At 32.1% G+C, this 21800-nt stretch overlaps 1 protein-coding gene across 2 annotated transcripts; it reads left to right on the top strand.

The window, feature by feature from the left end:
* The first annotated feature begins 18885 nt into the window (after positions 1-18885).
* On the top strand, positions 18886-21535 carry LOC122046876 (calnexin homolog). 2 transcript variants are annotated; one of them, XR_006130410.1, is made up of 4 exons: positions 18886-19045; positions 20777-20848; positions 20941-21060; positions 21163-21535. XR_006130410.1 is itself a non-coding variant. In XM_042607790.1 (3 exons), exons 1-3 carry the CDS (start codon positions 20759-20761, stop codon positions 21310-21312), a joined length of 360 nt encoding a protein of 119 aa, XP_042463724.1. In that variant the 5' UTR covers positions 20457-20758; the 3' UTR covers positions 21313-21513. The 2 variants fall into 2 exon arrangements, 1 of the variants encoding a protein (XP_042463724.1); XM_042607790.1 differs by lacking the exon at positions 18886-19045 and having other exon boundaries at positions 20457-20848; positions 21163-21513.
* The last annotated feature ends 265 nt before the right edge of the window (positions 21536-21800 follow it).

Below are 21800 nucleotides of genomic sequence, written 5' to 3'. Positions count from 1 at the left end.
TTAATTATCAAAGATAATTTTATTGCTGAAGTTGAATAGTTTGTGAACTTTATTAAAAGTCATCTAGAATGTATGAATGGTGTCGAGTTACAGTGTCTGTGTAATCATAAAAAATGTCAAAATAGAGTTTTTCGTAATGAGGATACTTTACAAGTACATATATGTAGAAATGATTTTATACCAAATTACTACAATTGATATTATCATGGAGAGCCTTATTTATATGAACTAATTGGACCTTCTGATGGTTCATCATCTGAGATAACTGTTACCACTTTTGAAATATCAACTAATATTGATTTATAATGCAATCAATGGTTTACGATGCGATGAATGCAGTTAATTATTCCAATATAGATGAAATACCAACATCTATCAGTAACTATATGAAATGTTAAAAGCTATTGAAAGAGAAGTGTAGGAAGACATTCCTTCTGGTCATTCTCAACTAGTCATTGTAAGATTATTAAATATGAAAGTGGAATATTATTTTTTTGAAAGATATTATGATGGCATCTGTCAATTGATGTCAAAGTTGCTCCCTGCTGATAACATAATGACTGATATCTTCTATGAAATAAAAAAATTAATTAGATATTTAGATTTACCTGTAGAGAAGATTGATTATTGTATAAACAACTACATTATATTTTAGAATGAAGACAACAATTTGAATCAATGTAAAATATGTACTCACCCTCGTTTTAAACATCGTACTTGCATACCAGAGAAGAAAAAGAAAAAAAAAATTACTTGGAATGTGATGTATTATTTTCTGGTAACTGCTAGACTTCGACACTTGTATTGATCTGCCGCTACAGCTTGTTACATGATATGACATCATGAGCATGAGCATGAGCATGAGCATGAGCACGAAGGAGGTATAATGTATCATTCTTATGATTCCCCTGCATGAAAACATCTTGATATTGTATTTTCCTTCTTTGTAATAGAACCATGTGATGTGAGATTGAGACTTTCTGCAGATGAATTTCAACTATTTGGTCAATCGGAACAGTAATATTCATCTTGGCTAGTCATATTAACACCGTACAATTTACCACCATAGATGTGCATAAAAGATGAATTTATGTTTCTTACCGTGCTTATTCCTGATCCAACAAATCCCAAAGAGAAGATAAATATTCTCTTACAACCTTTGATTACCGAGATGAATGAATTACAGAATGTAGAGTCGGTGACTTATGATGTTGTAAGTAAAACTAATTTTACATTACATGTCGCCTTATTATAGGCAATCAGTGATTTTCCAGCATACCCAATATTGTCGGGATAGAGCACGACTGGTAAATTAACATACCCACATTGCATGACAAAGTCTGATGCATTTTCATTACCTTGCAGTAGGAAGATATATTAATTTGATAATCACCGTAAATTTTTACCAGTTGATAACCTTTTTAGGCAAAATAAGAAAAAAAATTTAAAGAATGTTCTAGATAGAAAATAAATAAATAGATAGCTATGGATTTCTCCCAGTATCTTAGCCTAATTCTAATAAGATAAATAAATAACTTATTAGGATGTGCAAGTATGGTTGGATGAAAAGGTGCATTTTCTAGGAGCTGCCTTATTAGAAGTATCTATTCATTCGATATAATATAGATGTGATGCATGTTGAGAAAAATTTCTTTGATAATATTTTAACATTGTGATGAATGTTCCTGGAAGAACTAAAAATACTGTAAAATCATGTGCGGAACAGACCAGAGTTGCTTCTGAATGAAATAACCAATAAATTTCTAAAAGCTTGTTATACATTGGACAAAGATGGTAAACAAACTATATGTAGTTGGTTGAAAAAAAAATCAAATTCCCATATGGATATGCTTCGAATATGGTTCAATGCGTGGATATGAACAAGTTAAAGATGTTTGGAATAAAGAGTCATGACTATCACGTGTTCATGCAAAGACTTATTCCAATAGTTTTTCATGATTTACTTCCCAATAATATTTGGCAAGCACTTATAGAGTTAAGTCTATTTTTCAGAGATTTGACAGCGAGGTGTATTATAATGGTTGATATATTTCGGCTATAAACAAACATTCCTGTCATACTTTGTAAGCTGGAGCGCATATTTCCACCTAGTTTTTTGATTTAATGGAACATCTACTAGTATATTTACCATATAAGGCACAAATAGTTGGTCCTGTGAAGTACAAATAGATGTATCTATTTGAATAATTTTTAAAAAAATTAAAGAATAATATTCGTAACAAAGCAAGAGTTGAGGGGTTAATATGTAATGCTTATCTGGTTGAGGAAGCATCTTCCTTCTACTCTTATTATTTTGCTAATAATGTGAAAACTAGACATGACAAGTGTCCTAAAAATTCTGATGATGCTCAGAATATAGATCCATCGATGCTTTCTATTTTTAAATTTTTTGGTAGACCAATGGATGCATCTGTTTCTAGATAGTTAACTCAATAAGAATACTATGCTACAAGAACATACTGTAGGACCGTGATCGTTCGATAGAGAGGGGGTGAATATCGATTCGAAAATATCGAGTATAAGCGCAGCGGAAAAGTAAAGTAGACACAGTATTTTTTACTTCGTTCGGAGCCTGTGACGACTCCTACTCGAAGGCCCGTACTCCTTGAGTACTTTCGTTGGGCAATTCACTAGCAATTCGAAATAATGATTACAAAAGAACCGTACAGTGAATGCTAATGAAAAATGAAAACAAATACCGACAAGAAAGGAAAAGAAAGGAGCGTAGTGTCGAAGCGTTGTTGGCGTCGCAGAAGCGCAGAGCAGTGGAAGACTTTTCTTTTTCCATTGTTGTTCTGAAGCTCTCCTCTGACCCTTCTTTTATATGAAGCTCGGGGCGCCCTGGATGCCTTCCGGGCGCCCTGGTGAGACGTGGCAAGTCCAACCAGCGAGCTCCACTTGGCGACGCGCGATCAGGATGAAATTTCCCTCCCGGGCGCCCGGACCCTGTTTTCTCGCAGAATCCGTCCTGCAAGACAAACGTTAGTCCGGAGGCAAATTTACCCTGCAACACAGATTGTTAGCAAAAGCAAAGTGAGTATGAATTAGCAAAAAAGAGTATGACTTAGATTCCATCTTTCCAAGACCAGAATCTAGTCACGATCTCGACTTAGATATCCGAAATGGATCTAAGCCGGATCGACGCCTAATGTTCCCTTTCCGGGAACGCGTCCTCGCAGTCACTCCCCTCCAGTGACTTACCTTACTTACCTGTCAGACGTCCGGTCAGCCCTTCGACCCGTCTGGACTTCTCGCCAGCTATCTGGTCAGCCCGTCAACCTAGCTGGACTTCTCGCCAAGCGTCCGGTCAGCCCGTCGACCCGCTTGGACTTCTCACCAGCTATCCGGTCAGCCCGTCGACCTAGCTGGACTTTGTGCCAGACATCCGGTCAGCCCGTCGACCTGTCTGGACTTTTCCTACACACTCGATCAGAGTGTTAGACAACAACAGACTAACTTAACCTAATTTGTCATTCATCAAAACCTGGGTTAAATCGTTGATGCTAACCGCACCAACAATCTCCCCCTTTTTGATGGAATGACAACCTGGTTAAGTTAGTGAAAACATATGCAAGAACCAACATGCATTTATGTGGTTTTAAAGTTAGTTTGTATTTTCAAATTGGTTTAGCTAACTTAACCACCTAACCCTCCCCCTTTGGCATTCATCAAAAATAAGCATGGATTAAGTAATTATAGACTTTAGACAAAGTAAAAAAATGTCAAGTTAATCTGGGGGAGTTTAAAGCATAGATTATTTTGCTTTTATTTCTTTAAATCTTTGAAAAGAAACTAAGTCTTGAAAGATAGCTGATTTATAACTCTGTAATTTTGAAAGATAGCTAATTTTTTAAGGTCAAAGTTAAAAATTCAAATTTTCAAACATAAGTGCATAAGTTCTAAATTTCAAGATCAAGTTTTAAATTTTCAAAACAAGTTTCAACTTTGAAACGCTTTTCAAACATAAATTTTCAAAACCAAAATTCCAAAACTAAGTTTGAAAAATTTATTTTTCCAAAACTGATTTAAGTTTGTAAACTTAAGTTTTGAAAAATCTAACTTCCACAATTTTCAACACTAAATTTTTTGCAAAGCAAATTTTAGTTGCAAATAATACTTAAGGAGATAATTAAAAAATAAACCTCCCCATAAATTTGATACTCCTTTAATTTATTAATCCTCCTTATTTATTACTTCCCCTTAATATAAAATTTTACAACCGTAACATATTTTCGTACCTAAGTGTTTTAGGCGATTGTATAATTATCTTTATAAAATTGTTCATTTAAAATATGTTAGATATAAAATTATACTTTCGTACATTAATTGACTAACCGTAATTAATGTTAGATTTAGTTGAAATAAATTAACCTTTAGTGTAATGTTAAGTAAGATAAGTTGTTATTAATTCAATAATTGATCAATATTAATAATTTATTGATTAAATTTTGCTATAATCTAAATTTTGTATTAATTGATGAAGGTGTTAGTTATAATTTAACTTTTCATTTACTTTATTTTAAGTTGGATTAACTTAGTTTAAAGTTGGTGGTAATTTGAAGTTAAACTCGTTATTAAACAAGGTTAAGTAAGGTTCAATTTAAGTCAAACTTTAATTATGTTTTAATAAGAATAATTAATATTTTAAAGGTTGATTAAGAAAAATGACTTAGAGTAATTTTAATATTTTTAATAAGATTAAACTTAGGTTCTAATCAAATCAAACTTAGTTCTCAAATAAGGTTAGATTTAAAGAATTAGTTATTTACTTATTAATTACTTGATTAAGTTTAAAGTCAAAATTTTAGTTTTAAGTCTTATCTTAGGTATGAATTTAAAGTTTTAATTCTAAGTTATATTAAGTCTTAAATTTAAGTTTTAATATTCAGTTAGGTTAAATTAAGTTTAAATATAAATTTAAGAAAAATAATGTTAAAAAAAAAATTTAAAATCTAAATAATACTTTTTCAAGTTTAGGAAATTTTTTTTTAAAAAAAAAAATTACACTGGTTTAAAAGAAGTTTTAAATAGTTTTTAAACGAGTTTTTTAAAAGGATTTTTTTTAAAAAAAAAAGAGTTTTTTTTTTAAAAAAAAAGATTCTTAAAATAATTTTTAAAATAGTTTTTATTTTTAAAAGTATTTTTTTTTAAAAAAAATAATTTTTAAAAGAAAAAAAAATTAAAATAATTTTTAAATAGTTTTAGAAAGATTTTTAAAGTTAAAATGCTTTTTAAAAGAGTTTTTAAAATAATTTTTAAAAGAATTTTTTAAGTTTTTAAAATTATTTTTAAAAGAGTTTTTAAAAATAATTTTTAAATTGTTTTTAAAATGTTTTTTTTAAAATAATTTTTAAAAGAATTTTTAAAGTTTTTTTAAAATGATTTTTAAAAGAGTTTTTAAAATAATTTTTAAAATGTTTTTAAAAGAATTTTTAAAGTTTTTTAAAATGATTTTTAAAAGAGTTTTTTAAAATAATTTTTAAATTATTTTTAAAATGTTTTAAAATAATTTTTAAAAGAATTTTTAAAGTTTTTAAAATGATTTTTAAAAGAGTTTTTTAAAATAATTTTTAAATTGTTTTTAAAAGAATTTTGAAAGTTTTTAAAATGATTTTTAAAAGAGTTTTTAAAATGTTTTTAAAAGAATTTTTAAAGTTTTTTTAAAATGATTTTTAAAAGAGTTTTTAAAATAATTTTTAAAATGTTTTAAAATAATTTTTAAAAGAATTTTTAAAGTTTTTAAAATGATTTTTAAAAGAGTTTTTAAAATGTTTTTAAAAGAATTTTTAAAGTTTTTTAAAATAATTTTTAAAATGTTTTAAAATAATTTTTAAAGTTAATTTAATTTTCAAAAAATAATTTAGTTTTAATTCGAAATTTAATTTTTAATTAATTCGAAATTTAATTTTAATTTGAAATTCAAAATTTAATTTTAATTAATTTTAATTTTGAAATTTGAAATTTAATTTTAATTAATTTTAATTTTGAAATTTGAAATTTAATTTTAATTTGAAATTCAATTTGAAATTCGGAATTTAATTTTAATTAATTTTAATTTGATTTGAAAATTAATTAATTTAATCCTTATTCATCTCACCCGATCTAGATTATCAATCAGGGAATCCTATAATTTTATTAGATGAAGTAGATTTAATTACAGAGTTTGGTTTAACTTGTGTTAGATTCAGGTTTAGCTTTGGTCTCAACAAATAGGCATTTTTCGGATAAACTTCTAAGCTTGGTGAGTCACCTGGACATCATTAGAAGTAACCAACCCTTCGAGGTTTTCCGAATAGTCCTATCCACGGAGCTTAGTAGTAAACCTTGGTCTAACCGGTTAGGATTCATTAAGGGTAGCTTCGGTCAGTTCCACTTAGCCAGATGCACCAGGTCGAAGCCATATCTTCCTAGACATGCATAGACTAAGCTTCCCTAACGTACTATCATCCAAAACTTCACCAGTACCATTTTTCAAGTTAAACTTGAACCCTCTTTAACTAGTCCTAATTACCCTGTCAGGTAGGTTGGTTTGGGTTACCCTTTCGGGTAGATTAGTTTTGGAGGTGCCAGCTATTCTGGAGCCTCCCCCTGAATTATTAGCCATTAATTTAGTTTTTAGTTCTGGATTTATTATAGTTAAGTTTTGGTTAAAATTTAAATTTAAGTTTTTAATTTTGAATTAATTAAATTATTCAAATTATATTTCTTTAAGAGAGTGTATTTAATATTTGAATTTTCTTTCAATTTCAATTTTATTGGGTTAATTGAATTATCTTTCTTTAATAGCTTATTTTTAAATTTGAATTAACTAAACTGCTTGAATTATATTTTCTTAACGGTTTATCTTTTAGCTTTTTATTAATTGTTAATTTTGAAATTTCTAGATTATTTTTGTTTAATATGTTATCTTTAACATTTAATTTTAAGTTTGTTAAATTCCATTTTGATTTTATCAAAGTGTTTGATTTTATCCTTATATTTTCTTTGCCTTTTAAATTGATATGGTTAATTGAATTTATTAGATTAGTTTTATCTTTAAAGTTTAATTTTTTATTAATTAACTTATCTTGGTTTTGGATAGCATTTTCTAGACTGATTTAATCTTGATTATTAAATATTTTATCAAGGTATTTATTAATTTTATCCATTTTCTCATTTTTAGCATTTAAATTCAAATTTATTTTAATGTTTGACTTATTTATGTCTAAATGCTCACCTAATTTTAAGTTTTCTGAATTAATTAAATTATTTGAATTGATTTGGTCATTGTTCTGTTTGACCAAGTCAAGGTTGATGCCAAATTGATCAGAGTCTTGATTGACTTGATCAGAGTCTAGATTATTTTGTGATTTTGAATTTAAATCATTTAAATCTAGATTATCATGCACCATACTTGGACTAATTTCATACTTATCATCATGCTGATTATTTAAACTACTATTAGTAGGGGTATTTTGGTAAATATTACTCACCTTGAGTGCAACCCCTAATTCAGTAGGCTTCTCCGTTGGATTTGACTCGAGCCCATATTTGACTTTAACTTGATCTTCTAGCTCCATCGGCGTCTCGTGAAGCTTGATCAACTGGGTCCACAGCTCATATGCATTCTTGTACTTTTCTAATCTGCATAAAATATTGTTAGGTAAGACATTACAAATAATGTTACTTACCTTTTTGTTCAGTTCCGAGTTTTGAGAAGGTTCCCTCAAAATTAACATATAATCGATGTCTACGCTTCCTAAGAAGCATTCCATTAATTGCTTCCAGTAGTTGAAGTCTTCATGATCGTATTGTGGTGGTTCGCAGGGGTTTCGGCCTTCTTGAAAAGTCATTATTCTTGCACACAGAGAAACAGAAAAAAAATCCCAAGACTTGGTCTTGGATTAGCAGTGCTGGAAAAAAATAATATTTCACTATTTTCGAAAAAAAATAATAAAATATTAATAAAATATTTGAAAAAATATTATTACAAAATTTTGAAAATGTAATAATTTTTAAATACTAAATAATGGTGAAAAGATGGCGATGTATTTTTCAAAAACCGTTTTGGAGGGAAAAAACGAAAGGCGTAAGGTTTTATTTAAAAGACAAACAATATCTAAATTTTTTCCTTTAAAACGACCCCCCTTTGCTTGATTGGTGGTTGCACCAAATCAGAGTGATACCTGCTCTGATACCACTTGTAGGACCGTGATCGTTCGATAGAGGGGGGGTGAATATCGATTCGAAAATATCGAGTATAAGCGCAGCGGAAAAGTAAAGTAGACACAGTGTTTTTTACTTCGTTCGGAGCCTGTGACGACTCCTACTCGAAGGCCCGTACTCCTTGAGTACTTTCGTTGGGCAATTCACTAGCAATTCGAAATAATGATTACAAAAGAACCGTACAGTGAATGCTAATGAAAAATGAAAACAAATACTGACAAGAAAGGAGCGTAGTGTCGGAGCGTTGTTGGCGTCGCAGAAGCGCAGAGCAGTGGAAGACTTTTCTTTTTCCGTTGTTGTTCTGAAGCTCCCCTCTGACCCTTCTTTTATATGAAGCTCGGGGCGCCCTAGATGCCTTCCGGGCGCCCTGGTGAGACGTGGCAAGTCCAACCAGCGAGCTCCACGTGGCGACGCGCGATCAGGATGAAATTTCCCTCCCGGGTACCCGGACCCCTTCCGGGCGCCCGGACCTCCGGGCGCCCAGACCCTGTTTTCCCGCAGAATCCATCCTGCAAGACAAACGTTAGTCCGGAAGCAAATTTACCCTGCAACACAGATTGTTAGCAAAAGCAAAGTGAGTATGAATTAGCAAAAAAGAGTATGACTTAGATTCCGTCTTTCCGAGACCAGAATCTAGTCACGATCTCGACTTAGATATTCGAAATGGATCTAAGCCGGATCGACGCCTAATGTTCCCTTTCCGGGAACACGTCCTCGCAGTCACTCCCCTCCAGTGACTTACCTTACTTACCTGTCAGACGTCCGGTCAGCCCTTCGACCCGTCTGGACTTCTCGCCAGCTATCCGGTCAGCCCGTTGACCTAGCTGGACTTCTCGCCAAGCGTCCGGTCAGCCCGTCGACCCGCTTGGACTTCTCGCCAGCTATCCGGTCAGCCCGTCGACCTAGCTGGACTTCGTGCCAGACATCCGGTCAGCCCGTCGACCTGTCTGGACTTTTCCTGCACACTCGATCAGAGTGTTAGACAACAACAGACTAACTTAACCTGATTTGTCATTCATCAAAACCTGGGTTAAATCGTTGATGCTAACCGCACCAACACATACATACTCTTAAACTATGATGAGGTCAAACCACACATAAAGTAAGTTGACTTCTCTAATCAAATATTTATCTCATTATATTTGTTTGCTTGATATCCCAATTATCTTAAAATTACCTTCTTTCATAGTTTGTATGAACAACAATTATATCTACAAAATCCATTAATGGGTACAAGTGAGGTAGCTGAAAAGTTAGAGACTAAATTTGTATTATGGTTTCAAATATATATAAGTTAGAAAATTTTCATAATTCTTTATTAAATTAAGTTTGGTCCTAATTTATATCATAACTATTTGATAGGTGAAAGATCACAGAATATCAAATGTGCAAGATGATAAAATAATGAATCTTGCATCACGAACTCTCCGTCAAATAATGGTTTACTCTGGTTGCTATGTTAATGGTCTTAAATTCCATGTGCCACAACAAGATTCATGGAGATTAACTTGTAATTATGGTGTTTATGTTAAAGGATCTATCGACTATAATAACTCAGAGTTTGATTACTATGGTAGACTTGAGGAAATTATAGAGATTGAATATCCTACATTACCTATACAAGGATGTGTATTGTTCAAATGCTCATGGTATGATCTGACTCTAAGAACAGGTATCAGAATACATCCAAACTATAATTTAGTTGAGGTTACTATAAACAGAAGTTTCAACAAGTTTGAACCTTTAATTTTTGGGTATAAGCAGGTCAAGTTTTTTTTTTTTTATCTTGAATACCCTACGAACAGAAGAATATCTAGTGAATTGTTGTCTATTTGTCGAATGAAATCTCGTTAGACCATAGAAATGTCGAACACCATCACTACTCAAAACTATGATACATTTCAGAATGACAAAGTAGAGAGACATTCAGTTAATTTACAACTCCAATTTACATCGCAATTACTTATAAATGTTAATGTCACATACGAGGAGATAGATGATGGAGAGATATCCAGTAGTGAGGATCTTGTTAAATTAACACAGTCTAGCGATGACGACTTAAAAACTATCAATGTTGAGTAGAAATACTTCTAGAGTCTAGCATTGATTAAATATTAGCATTATTATCAATGTTGAGTAGAAATGCTTCTTGTTGAACTGTCAATGTCAAGTAAGTTATGCTTCCATCATGTTTTGTTGCTTAATTATCATGTTAGTAAACTTTATTATGATGTGTTGTAATATTATTTTGTAGATAATATATATCATGGCAAATCATTCCGCATCACTTCGTGATTCTACAATGCTTAAGGTTGTTGGAGAGTTGTAACTATTTTTTTATTATTAATAATTCAAGTTCTTTATTTATAATATATATATGTTGTCTTAATATTTTTTTTATGCAGGTTTACTCCAGATGGTTATCTAGTAGTGACATATATTAGCAGGAAATTTAAAGAAAAAGTTTGTATTTCTGGTACTACATGGAGGCATATAGACTAGGAGATGAAAGATCTTTATTATAATGAATTTGTGATAAGTAAATTGAATATGTACAATATATTTATCCTTTAATATACTAAACTTTCAATTTTTAACTGTAAAAAAATATACGTGGGGGATGGACACGAGGTAGAATTTGTAGAAACTTGGAATATTTATTGTGCCAAATTGTACAAAGACCTCTTATATTAGATTAGAATGAATGACACAAGACCAGCTTATGTATCCGACGAGAACTGGGGTGCATGGACAACCACTTGGTCTACAGAAAGATGGTAGGCAAAAGCTCTAAAAGCTTGAGAAAATAGGAATACAGAGTCAGGTGACCTAAGCACTGATCCGCTCGGTATACATCAGAATCTCAATCCATTATTGAGCACGCTATGGATCTGGTGAGTTTAATTTGAAGTTATATAAATAAAAGTTTATTTATTAATAAACTTGTATAATTTTGTCTCAACTTATTTGTGTATGCAAGAACATTCCTTAGAAAGATAACCCACTTGTTTGGAGATCTTTCTCAAGGCAAACCAGAGAAAGGATGACATATATGTTGATTTTTGATCCAAGAACATTGGGGTTTAAATTATTAACTTTATTATATTTATTCATTAATAATGATTAATTAACTTTAGAAATTGTGTACATGATATAAATCGTATATTTTTTCCCGCACGGGAGGAAATGACAAGTAGGGTGACTCAGACATCTCAACCACTAGTAGAGAGGGGGGGAGTCACGGGATCTATCCACCCAACAAATAAATGATATTTGTTTTGATATTGTGGGTGGAAGGACAAAGACACTTCCCTCTACGACCTTAGCTCCCAGACCAAGGTGGTATTTGATTGGTTGAGGACTCCTAGGGGTCATGCTAGTTCCTCTTCTTCTTCTTCTGAGGTAGAGTCATTAAGAAAACAAAATCAAGAATTGAAGACTCAATTGACTATGATGGATCAGAGGTGGGATGCTCAATCGGTGAGCAATGAGCAGGCATTGGCCTAGATTGGAACAGTCATTGCTGCATGGACCTAGTTACACCAACCCTAGTCACAACATGGTATTGAGTCACAGGAGACTTAAGACCCATTAGGCCCTACTAATGATTAGATTATTATAAGGTATGTTCAACTACAACTTGATTTTTTTATTTATCATACATAAATTAAGCAAAATATATTTAGTCTATTTCGATATTATTAGATATTTATCTTCAATTGTATTACATTTTTTTAGGAGTCCGTATTGATACATTCACCATCATCACCATCATTGAATATCCAAAATATAATTCAGATACTTTTTTTACATGTAAAATTAGTTATATATTACAATTTTTGAGTTATATATTACATTTACATCGATTTATTTTGATCATAATCTCTTATATTTGACTTCTACAGGATTGTATTTAGATATATATGTAGGAGATATATCATAGTAAGTATTTTGGATATTTTATTTTGGACATTAGATAATTATCCTTCACTTTTGGATAGTTATGATTCTGTGAGTATTTTGTCTTTGGATAGTTATGACTGTGTTTTGTACTAAATTTTGGATATTTGGATAGTTATGATTGTATTTTATATTGAATTTTGGATAGTTTGATTGTTTGTATGTTGTATTTGTGATTATATTTGTGAGTATGTTGTATGGATTGTGATTTATATGTGGATTGTATTTGTATTGTCATCGTTTGTGATGATTTTTATTAATATGAAAATTATATACATGATACGTTGTAAATATAAGTGGGGTTTTTTTTAAAAAAAATTATTTAATTTTACCGATGGAATAAGTATTTCGTCGGTGATTTCTGACGAAAACCACCATTCAGTCGAAAAATATTAAATTTGTATAATAAAATTTCGATACAATACTAATTAAATTATCGATTCAGTCTATATTTACTGACTGAATTCTTGGTTTAGCCGGTATTTATCAACTGAATTACCGATTCAATCAGTAGTTTACCGACTGAATTATGAATTCAGTTGATAAATTTCGTTACCCCATCATCTAGATATGCCGACAGGATAGTGATTCAGTCGTTATTCCATGGAAGAATACTGACTGAATATCATTTCCGTCGGTAAGTTACATTTTCAACCAATGGTTTCCGATATCACATATTTCGTCGATAAGGCAAAATACTGACGGAAAATTTAGTCATTATTTGTTGTTATTTTTGTAGTGATACCATTGACCTCACATATTATGGAATTCTAAATTATATCAAGTGAGGGCATCACATATTTCTTTCTTAAATGTTGCGACTGTGGTGTCATAAACATACACAATTTGAAAGAAAAAGCTCCCGCAAAAAAACATGGACATCAATAAACCTCAAAATTATAGCCATTTATTTTTTGTTAGATACATCTTTCGTTTCATCCATCAAAATACAAAACTTAGAATCTCCAATTTCATCACAGATTTTATTTTTGATTCTGTTACCGATAATGTGCAAGATTTCTTTTTGAATTTATAGTAAGGTATACTTTGCATTTCCCGGAGCTTTCTCTAAGATAACATTGCCAATATTAGCATTCCATTTACTCAAAAGTTTTAGTATCTCAATGAAGTTACCATAATTTTAGGAACCTGAAGATTAATCATGACCTCATAATCCACATACTTGCAAACTAAGTCAACGAAGGCTTTCAATTGTTGCTGCAAACGTTAATTGATTCTTTTAAATTTATTCAGAAAATTCTTGATTCATAACTTTTTCTATTTATCGAGTCACATTCATCACATCAATAATAGATTTTGTAGATTTATTATGCATTGAGTTAGAACTTCCCATGTGAGATAAAAAGACACACTTGACTTCATCATTAATGTGTTTCCAACTTTTAAACCCTTCAACTATAAATGTAGATTATTGTGTTTCACTTAATTAAAAAAGATAACATGGAAAACAAAATATTAAATCCTTTGAAGGAGAGTACTCTAACCATGAAAATTTTTTAAACCATGTATATTAAAATCGATGATATTGATTTCCTCATTCAGACCGTACTATGTGTACTCCTACAATTTAGATTGATATGATCCCATTTTAATCTAAACTTATCTAATTTCATCACGATAATTAACAAAATGTTATTACATTGAAATGCACAATCTATGATCTTGTTCAAGTGAAGTTTCATTAAACTCAACTTTTTGAGATTTAGAAGAAGGTTCAAACTCCTCATTAGGATTAGATACATTAGTCTCGATTCTCTTGGATGATGAAGGATTATCAATTCTTAACTTAACGAAAGATAGAATACTCTTTCCCTTTTTTCTCTCTTGATTTGACATTAAAATAACCCAACAAAAATAAATTTCAAAATGACCATCTTAGAATCTCATAAATATTAAAGAATAATTTCTACTACAATTTCTAGTATAAATGGCCTACATAGATTTAACAACAATAGTACTAGCTAAAAATTCAACATTATTTATTGAATAACAAGTACTAAAAATATTTATGATTGTGTTCTTCAATATTCCATATTAGAACTATTTATATTAGTAAAAGTTTAGAGGAGTAGAAATCATCTAGTTTAAATTCTACATAAGAACATTATTAGTAAAAAAATTATTAGAAATCTAAGATAGAAAATCTCCCCTCTCTTAGTATCAAAAAAAAAAAAAAAAATCCAAACCTAGATAGTTTGGTGCAGACAAAGAAACAATCTTAATGATCAAGGAAGTAATTGGTTGGTTCTCCCTTGTCAAGCTTGAATCCTCAGGTTGCGTTTGATAGGGGTGATAGGATAAGATTATGTTTTCAAAAAGTTGTCAATATGCTGTTTGGTAGGATTGATTAGGGATAGGATTAGGGTTGACTAAGAGTGGGATTCACAGTCCCTAGGCATGAAAAGTGATTAATAATCCTACCCCCAATCCTATCCTAATAACCCAATTTTAATCCTATCACTCCTAACAAACGCAGCCTCAGGGTATAGCTTCACAAAGAGTTGCTTGTTCTTTTCAACTACAAGGTATCTGTTTAATAAATTTAAAGAGATGCCTCGATGATTATGTTCGGTCTGGACTACAAAATCAAATCTGGTATCAATTTATGGAGAAAAAAAAAAGAAATTCTAAACTAGAATAAGAAAGAAAATATGCACTAAGTACAAAGCAACAACATAGAAAATACCTTAAAATGATAACAAAATTTGAATTTTTCCTCTAGAAAATTTCTACTTAGTCAATCAAGAGAGGAGTAGAAGCATAATGTTGTAGATAGAAAAGAAAAACAAGGATGGATCATCATGCGCCCGATGTTAGTTGCTCCAAGTATAAATAGTAGAAGTTGCTAGTGAAGAGATTGAAGAAATTGGGCGGCGAGCGGGTGAAGAGGAAGAAGAAATTGGCGAAATCAGCGGATGAGAAAAGAGGTGGGGTTAGGGATTTTACATTTTCTAAATTCCCTTCCCTTTCTGTGTCTGATTTGAATGCCTTGGGTTGAATATTAAAAAAAAACATTCGACCCACAGGCTATATTAAAAAGGGAATACAAATTTAATTCAAAATTAAAGAAAAGGATTTGTACGAATAAGGAATAACAATCTTCTTACAAAGGGATAACAATTTGAGTACAACGAATAAGGAAAAAAAAAAGTGGAATACAAGACATGGAAATGATAGTAGAGATGCTGGAATGAATTTCCTCAAAGCCTTTCTTCTCCTTAACCAATCTCCAAGGTCTTGTATTTGTACGCTCTTTAATTTTTGCAACTATTTTGTTTGTTCATGTAGTGATTTGTCAACTACTCTATCCATTAGAAAAAAATTAAAAAAATAATAATTTCAATTAGCCTCATTAATTATCTTTGGGATGATCGATCCGATCCCACGAAAATTTTACACCGACCATCAGAATAAATCGGGAGGCGCACACGGCGGCCAGTCCAGAAACCCAGCATCCTTTGGTTACGCCTCCCATTTGGAGAAAAAATTCCTACAAATATATCATAGTTAGGATTCAAACCGCGGGTGTCTGGGTGACAACCTAGATGTCCTACCACGACACCATGACCTCGGGGACAACTACTCTATCCATTAGAAAAATGATAATCCCAGTTAGTCTCATTGACTATTTCTGGGGGTGACTGGCCCAGTTCTATGGAATTTTTCCACCGGTCACCAGGATAAATCGGGAAGCGCATGCGACGGCCAGCCCAGAAGCCCAGCATCCTTTGGTTCTACTCTGTCCATTAGACAAAAAAATTGATTAAGCAGGTTGGGTAACGTCGAGCCTGAGGTGACCAGCCCGGCCCCACGAAAATTTTCCACCGGCCACCAGGGTAAATCGGGAAGCGCTCGCAGCGGGCAACCAAGGAGCCCAACATCCTTTAGTTGCATGCCCCATTTGGAAGAAAAATTCTTGCAAATTCACCATAGCTGGGGCTCGAACCGTGGGTGCCTAGGTGACAACCTAGATGTCCTGTCGCTGCACCATAGCCTTAGGGGCCTACTCTATCCATTAGGAAAAAAAATTTAACTAACCAAGTTGGGTAACGTCGAGCCTGGGGTGACCGGTCCAGTTCCACGGAAGTTTTCCACAGGCCACTAGGGTAAATCGGGAAGCGCTCGCAGTGGGCAGCCCAGAATTCCAGCATCCTTTAGTTGCATGCCTCATTTGGAGGAAAAATTCTTGCAAATTCGCCATAGCTGGGGATCGAACCGTGGGTGCTTGGGTGACAACCTGAATGTCCTGCCGCTGCACTATAACCCTGGGGCCATACTCTCCTCCTCTATCCATTAGATGATGGCAAAAGGCGAATACGCTCGCCCCTAGCGCCCTCCCAACCCGTCCCAGGTCAACATGGAGGAGGTAAATCACGGACGGCTACTAGCTTTTGGAATAGTGACTAGCACATAAGGGAGACATTTACCTCGGCTTTGCCGAGATTCGAACCCCATACCTCATGATGACAACACCTCATGCGCTAGCCACTAGACCCATCCGAGGGGACTCCTCCTCTATCCATTAGAGCATCTACAATAGAATGTTAAATGGATATTATAATATCCATTTAACACTCCTTCATTGTGAGTGGGTATTATAATGTCCACTCACATGAGAGAGAGAGGAGGCGTTCCAAGGGATGAATGGCTTTGAACGCCCCTCTCTCATTTTTTTTTTCTTTTTATTTTTTTAATAGTAAAAAATTTAATATTATTTTTTAAAAATAATAAATGTTGTTTTAAAGTAAGATTATTATTAAAAATAATAATAATAATTTAAATATTTTAAAATATATTTATTTAATATGAAATAATTTTAAGAGAATTAAATAGACGGCGGGACTTATAAATAATGAGTGTTAATGTTAAAAGGAATGTGAGTGAAAGAAATATATTATTATAATGAATATATGACAATGGACTCTATATTTTTGATGAGATAGTGAATATTATAATGATGATATATTATGAATAGTCTTAGTCGAATAGTGACTACTATTCATTGTAAATCTAAACATTGTAGCTCAAACTTATCTTCTCAATGATTCATTATAGGTTTCTTGTTCATTATAGTGAACACTATTCATTATAGCTAACTACCTTTCGAACATAGCACCGTATTGGATTATTTTTAATCTTTAGTTGACTCAGGCATCAATTGACTAATCAATGTATCAGTGCTCTTTTATACTGACTTTTGACATGGCATTAAACAAAAGCATTTTGTTCATTTGTATTTAATGCCATGTCAACTAGTCATAGTCATAGTCATAGTTATAGTCATAGTCAACCAATGAATGTATTGGTTGACTACTGGTCGACTAAACCCAAATAAAACATAAACAAAGCCATTTAATTTGTTGTCTCCCTAGTGTGAATTGATTGCCTAGTTGATTTAGCCATCGGTCAACATGATTCCATAGTGGTCAACTGAAGAAAAATATAACCCCAAATAGGCTTCAGTGTTTTGGGTTTATCAGTGGATTAATATTTCATTAGTTGACTCATCTCCTAATCAACTTGATCTAGTTCCAGTCAACTGGATTTCAACTATACGATGCATATGGGTCACTTAATTTTTTTCATAGCTAGAGCTTACCATCATGCCATCAAAATTTCATTATACTAACAAGCTTTCTTACTTCCTGGTCTTCCATGCCTAAGGACTACTTGACTCCAAGACTTCCTCACCTAGCATTTGGTCTCTATAGATTTTTAGGACTTCATGTTGCCAAAAAAAATCTAATTTTTAACTTTTTTACCTAGATCTTGTCTCCTAACTTATTAGGACTTCATCTTGCCAATAATTTGATCTCTCCACTAAACTTTCTTATTTAACATTTGGTCTCCCGACTTATTACAATTTTATTTTAGCAAATAGATTCTCGACCTATTTGGATTTTCATAATTTCACCTACAATTTATATCAAGTTCCCGCACCTATATAATTGACATACATATGAGATCACAATTACCTTCTAACATAAAATTAGTTCAAACATCAAAACCACATGCAAATGCTATATGTTATGAGGAATGATTGCGTCAATAATTTGTTCTTGTCATCATTGATTTTTTTTTTTCAGTTAAAATTGCTAAGAACATAATACAATTGAGGGCGGCATTGACATAGGCATTGACATTATGTCGGATAGATGAGCATACTTGCATTGGAGTAATTAATATTTAAGTCATATAACATAACAATCATTCTTGCAATATTTATATCTTATTTCTATTACAATTTTTTTCATAAAATATACTAAGTCATATGATATTTATAAATGTATTTTCTTATTGGCAGGCGATGATAAAAAAAGGGGCGCCCTATTTTTTGCGGGAACAATTAATTAAATAATGATATTCCTCCACCTTCCCTAACATAAAATGCTTCAAAAAAAAAAAAAAATCATTTTGCAGAGCTGATGACGTACATTGGAGACATGAGCAGAGCTGATGACGTACATTGGAGACATGCGATAGGAAGCATATGGGAGAGAGGGCCACCAACCTGTTAGGAGTCACGATCTTGCCATGTCAGCATGTATCTGCTGAGCAAGTCCGGCCCTGAGGTGAGAGGCCCAAGAGACACACGTTTCAGGCCCACTTTTTAGAAGGGCTCAACCATTTAAAATTTATTATACCATTTTATATTAAAATTTTAATATGAACAAAATAGAGTTAGCAAAGTACCGATCCTCATCATCCTAATTTCGTCATGAGCTCCTCCTCTTCAAAGGTGTTTCCGTGCTTATCTCCTACACGGCTGGCGATAGCAACCTCTCTGATTCATCTTATATTTTGATAAGTTCATTTGATCTGTCCAATTTTTATATTGGTATCGCTTCCTTTCAATTTTACCTAGAAATTAGAACTTTCTTTTTTCCCTCTTTGATGGATTGAATGATTGCCCATGAATGTTTCCTTGCTTCTAATTAGATATGCTTCTGATAGACCAGATCCCTCGCAAAGTTGCCTCTACCTCACACTATGATTTGAGCTTTTTCGATTTGGATGAATTCTTTTGTAAACGTTTATTGCCCTTATATTCTCTGAAACCTACAATGGAAGTGAAATGGACCAATTCAGTATAGTTGAGTATAGTTGAGGACGTAGAGTTCTTCCCAAATTATACATGACAATGAAAGTCCTCAAGTATTTCCCTTCTTTTTCTACCTTGAATGTGTTTTTTTTAATTTCTTATCTTTCTTTAGGTTTCTTTTGTTTTTTGCTTTTTATCCTTTAAATTGTTTCTCTTTTCTCTTTTTATTATTTATTTATTTCTTATAATATATTCTTATTTCTTAGTTCTAACACATTATTTTTAAAATATTTTTTGGGTATTATATATAATCATGCCTCTAAAATATTTATAAGAAAATAAAGAAATAGACACTTATTCAAAGTTAGACAAGAGATATTAATAAATATTTTAATATCAAAATAGAAGATTAAAAGCATGATGAATGTTAACTAAAAAAATTACAAATGACTTGAATGAAGAAGATAATAATAATATTTTTGACGTTGAACCTAAAACTATAGACCATTTGAATATTAATGATGTTGCAAAATGGAAAAAAAAAATCAAAATTTAAGAAATTATTTAGTGGAAAAGGGGTCCAACTAGAATTGATGGCATTTTGTTTTCTAAAAATAAAGGTACGAGACATTTTGATGTATTGCATTATGAACGAATACTACAAAATAGAGGGGAAAAGGATAGAAAATCATTATGAACAGATATTACAAAAAAAAATAGAGGGGAAAAGGAAAGAAAATCATTATGAACGGATATTACAAAATAGAGGGGAAAAGGATAGAAAATGACTAGTTTATTCATTTTCATTGGATAGAATATTTTGCTTTCGTTATAAGTTGGTCATAAATAGGGGTGTAAATGAACCAAGCCGCTCGCGAGCTATTCGAAGCTCGATTCGATAAAAGCTCGTTTGAGCTCGTTTAATGAGGCTCGTTAAGATAAATAAACCAAGCTCAAGCTTTGTAATATTCGGCTCGTTAGCTCGTGAACACGTTCGTTAAGCTTATTAAACAACTTTTAAATAAAAAAAATAATAGTTTTGATATTGAATTTATAAATTTTATACTCTACTTATGAAAAATATAGATAAATATATTAAATTTATTTATTAGAATAAAATGATAAATTTTAATAATAATATTATAATTTTCTCTCTATATATAATTTAATTTTTAATGAATATTTAAATTTATGATTTATATTTATTAAGCTCGTTTAGGCTTAGGGGTGTCAATTCGGGTGGGTTGGGTGGGTTCGGGTTGGGTTGAAAATCAATTTTTTAAAAAATTATCCAACCCGAACCCGACTCTAACCCGAAACCTATAAACCCGAACCCATTCCAACCCGGACAACCCGGCAACCCGATTTTATTTTTAATTATTCTTTTATTTTTTTTATCAGTCTCAAAAAAATAAAAGCATGAATCTCATTTGATGGTATCCAGGTAATGTTTAGTTCCACTAACTCTAATAAACTAAATAAGCTGTTGTTGTACCCTTCTCACACCCAATGCCATTGTTATTGCAGAAGAAGATATTTGATGTTCTCTACAGGATAGCGGACATTCCTTTCTTGAAACCATACCAGATAAAAATCATTGTATGTTCTATTATCTATAAGATTTTCCTATTTATATTCCTATCTTAAATCCATATTAGTCCTTTCACATTTGATGACTGGTTTTGGAGCAGAATGTTATTGAGAAGGCAGAGAAACAACCTACCGTCACCATTGGAGTTCTAGTGTCCACGGTAGTGGTATTTGCCACTGTCATAGTCAAGATTCTCTTTGGTAGCAAAAAGAAACCTCAGGTGAGTCATTGAGAGGCTTTCAATCTGGCTTGAATCTAACTAGTTGATGTTCTATCTTTAGATATATCTGGGTGTTGACTTCCTAAACCTTGCATTTTACAGAGACAAGTCTCGGCACCGTCTGCTTCCAAAATCAAGTCAGCCGAAACTGTTGGGAATGATTCTCCAGGCACTAATGAAGAGAAAGAAGAGAATGTAAAAGTTGATGATGCATCTGCTCCTCGAGCTCGGAAATCCAGAAGGGAGACCTGAGGTAGCAAGCTCTTCAAATTTTGTGAGATGTTCACAGTTCAGATATGCGTTGCGTTGTTAGGCTTTCTAGTGGCGGCTGAAGCGCACATTTGCCTCCTTCCAATTAAAAGTTAGCTTTACAATTTGTCCTTGAATTTGTGGACTATTAATCTGTGTCTTATATAATTTATTGTAATTTGTTTCTTTGAACAATTATTTTTAGAGTTAACATAGCTTCCTGTAATTTTATAGTTAGTATAACATAAATGATAGTTGAAGATAATAATTTGCAAGAGACCAGAACCATACTTTATCAGCATGAATCTCATTTGCATAATCAAAACCATCAAAGCCAACTAATTTCCTAAACAGCTAAACAACCTAAACTTGTACTCTCGATGCTTTGACTAGGAGCAAATGGAACACAAAATGACAAAATCTGAAAATCACCCATAAGCCATAACAACTCCATTGCAAAACCAAAACATTGAACCCATTTTCTAAGCTCG

The sequence above is a fragment of the Zingiber officinale genome, chromosome 2B, assembly GCF_018446385.1.
Source record: "Zingiber officinale cultivar Zhangliang chromosome 2B, Zo_v1.1, whole genome shotgun sequence".
In the NCBI taxonomy this organism is placed as follows: Eukaryota; Viridiplantae; Streptophyta; class Magnoliopsida; order Zingiberales; family Zingiberaceae; genus Zingiber; species Zingiber officinale.
This window is presented reverse-complemented; position numbering and strand designations above follow the sequence as displayed.

What these genes read in the sequence shown, in the direction of transcription:
- LOC122046876 (XM_042607790.1), top strand. Translation starts at nt 20,759, where the DNA reads ATGCCATTGTTATTGCAGAAGAAGATATTTGATGTTCTCTACAGGATA. An exon ending in CATACCAGATAAAAATCATT is followed by an intron (nt 20,849 to 20,940) that starts GTATGTTCTATT and finishes GTTTTGGAGCAG; the next exon opens with AATGTTATTGAGAAGGCAGA. An exon ending in GTAGCAAAAAGAAACCTCAG is followed by an intron (nt 21,061 to 21,162) that starts GTGAGTCATTGA and finishes TGCATTTTACAG; the next exon opens with AGACAAGTCTCGGCACCGTC.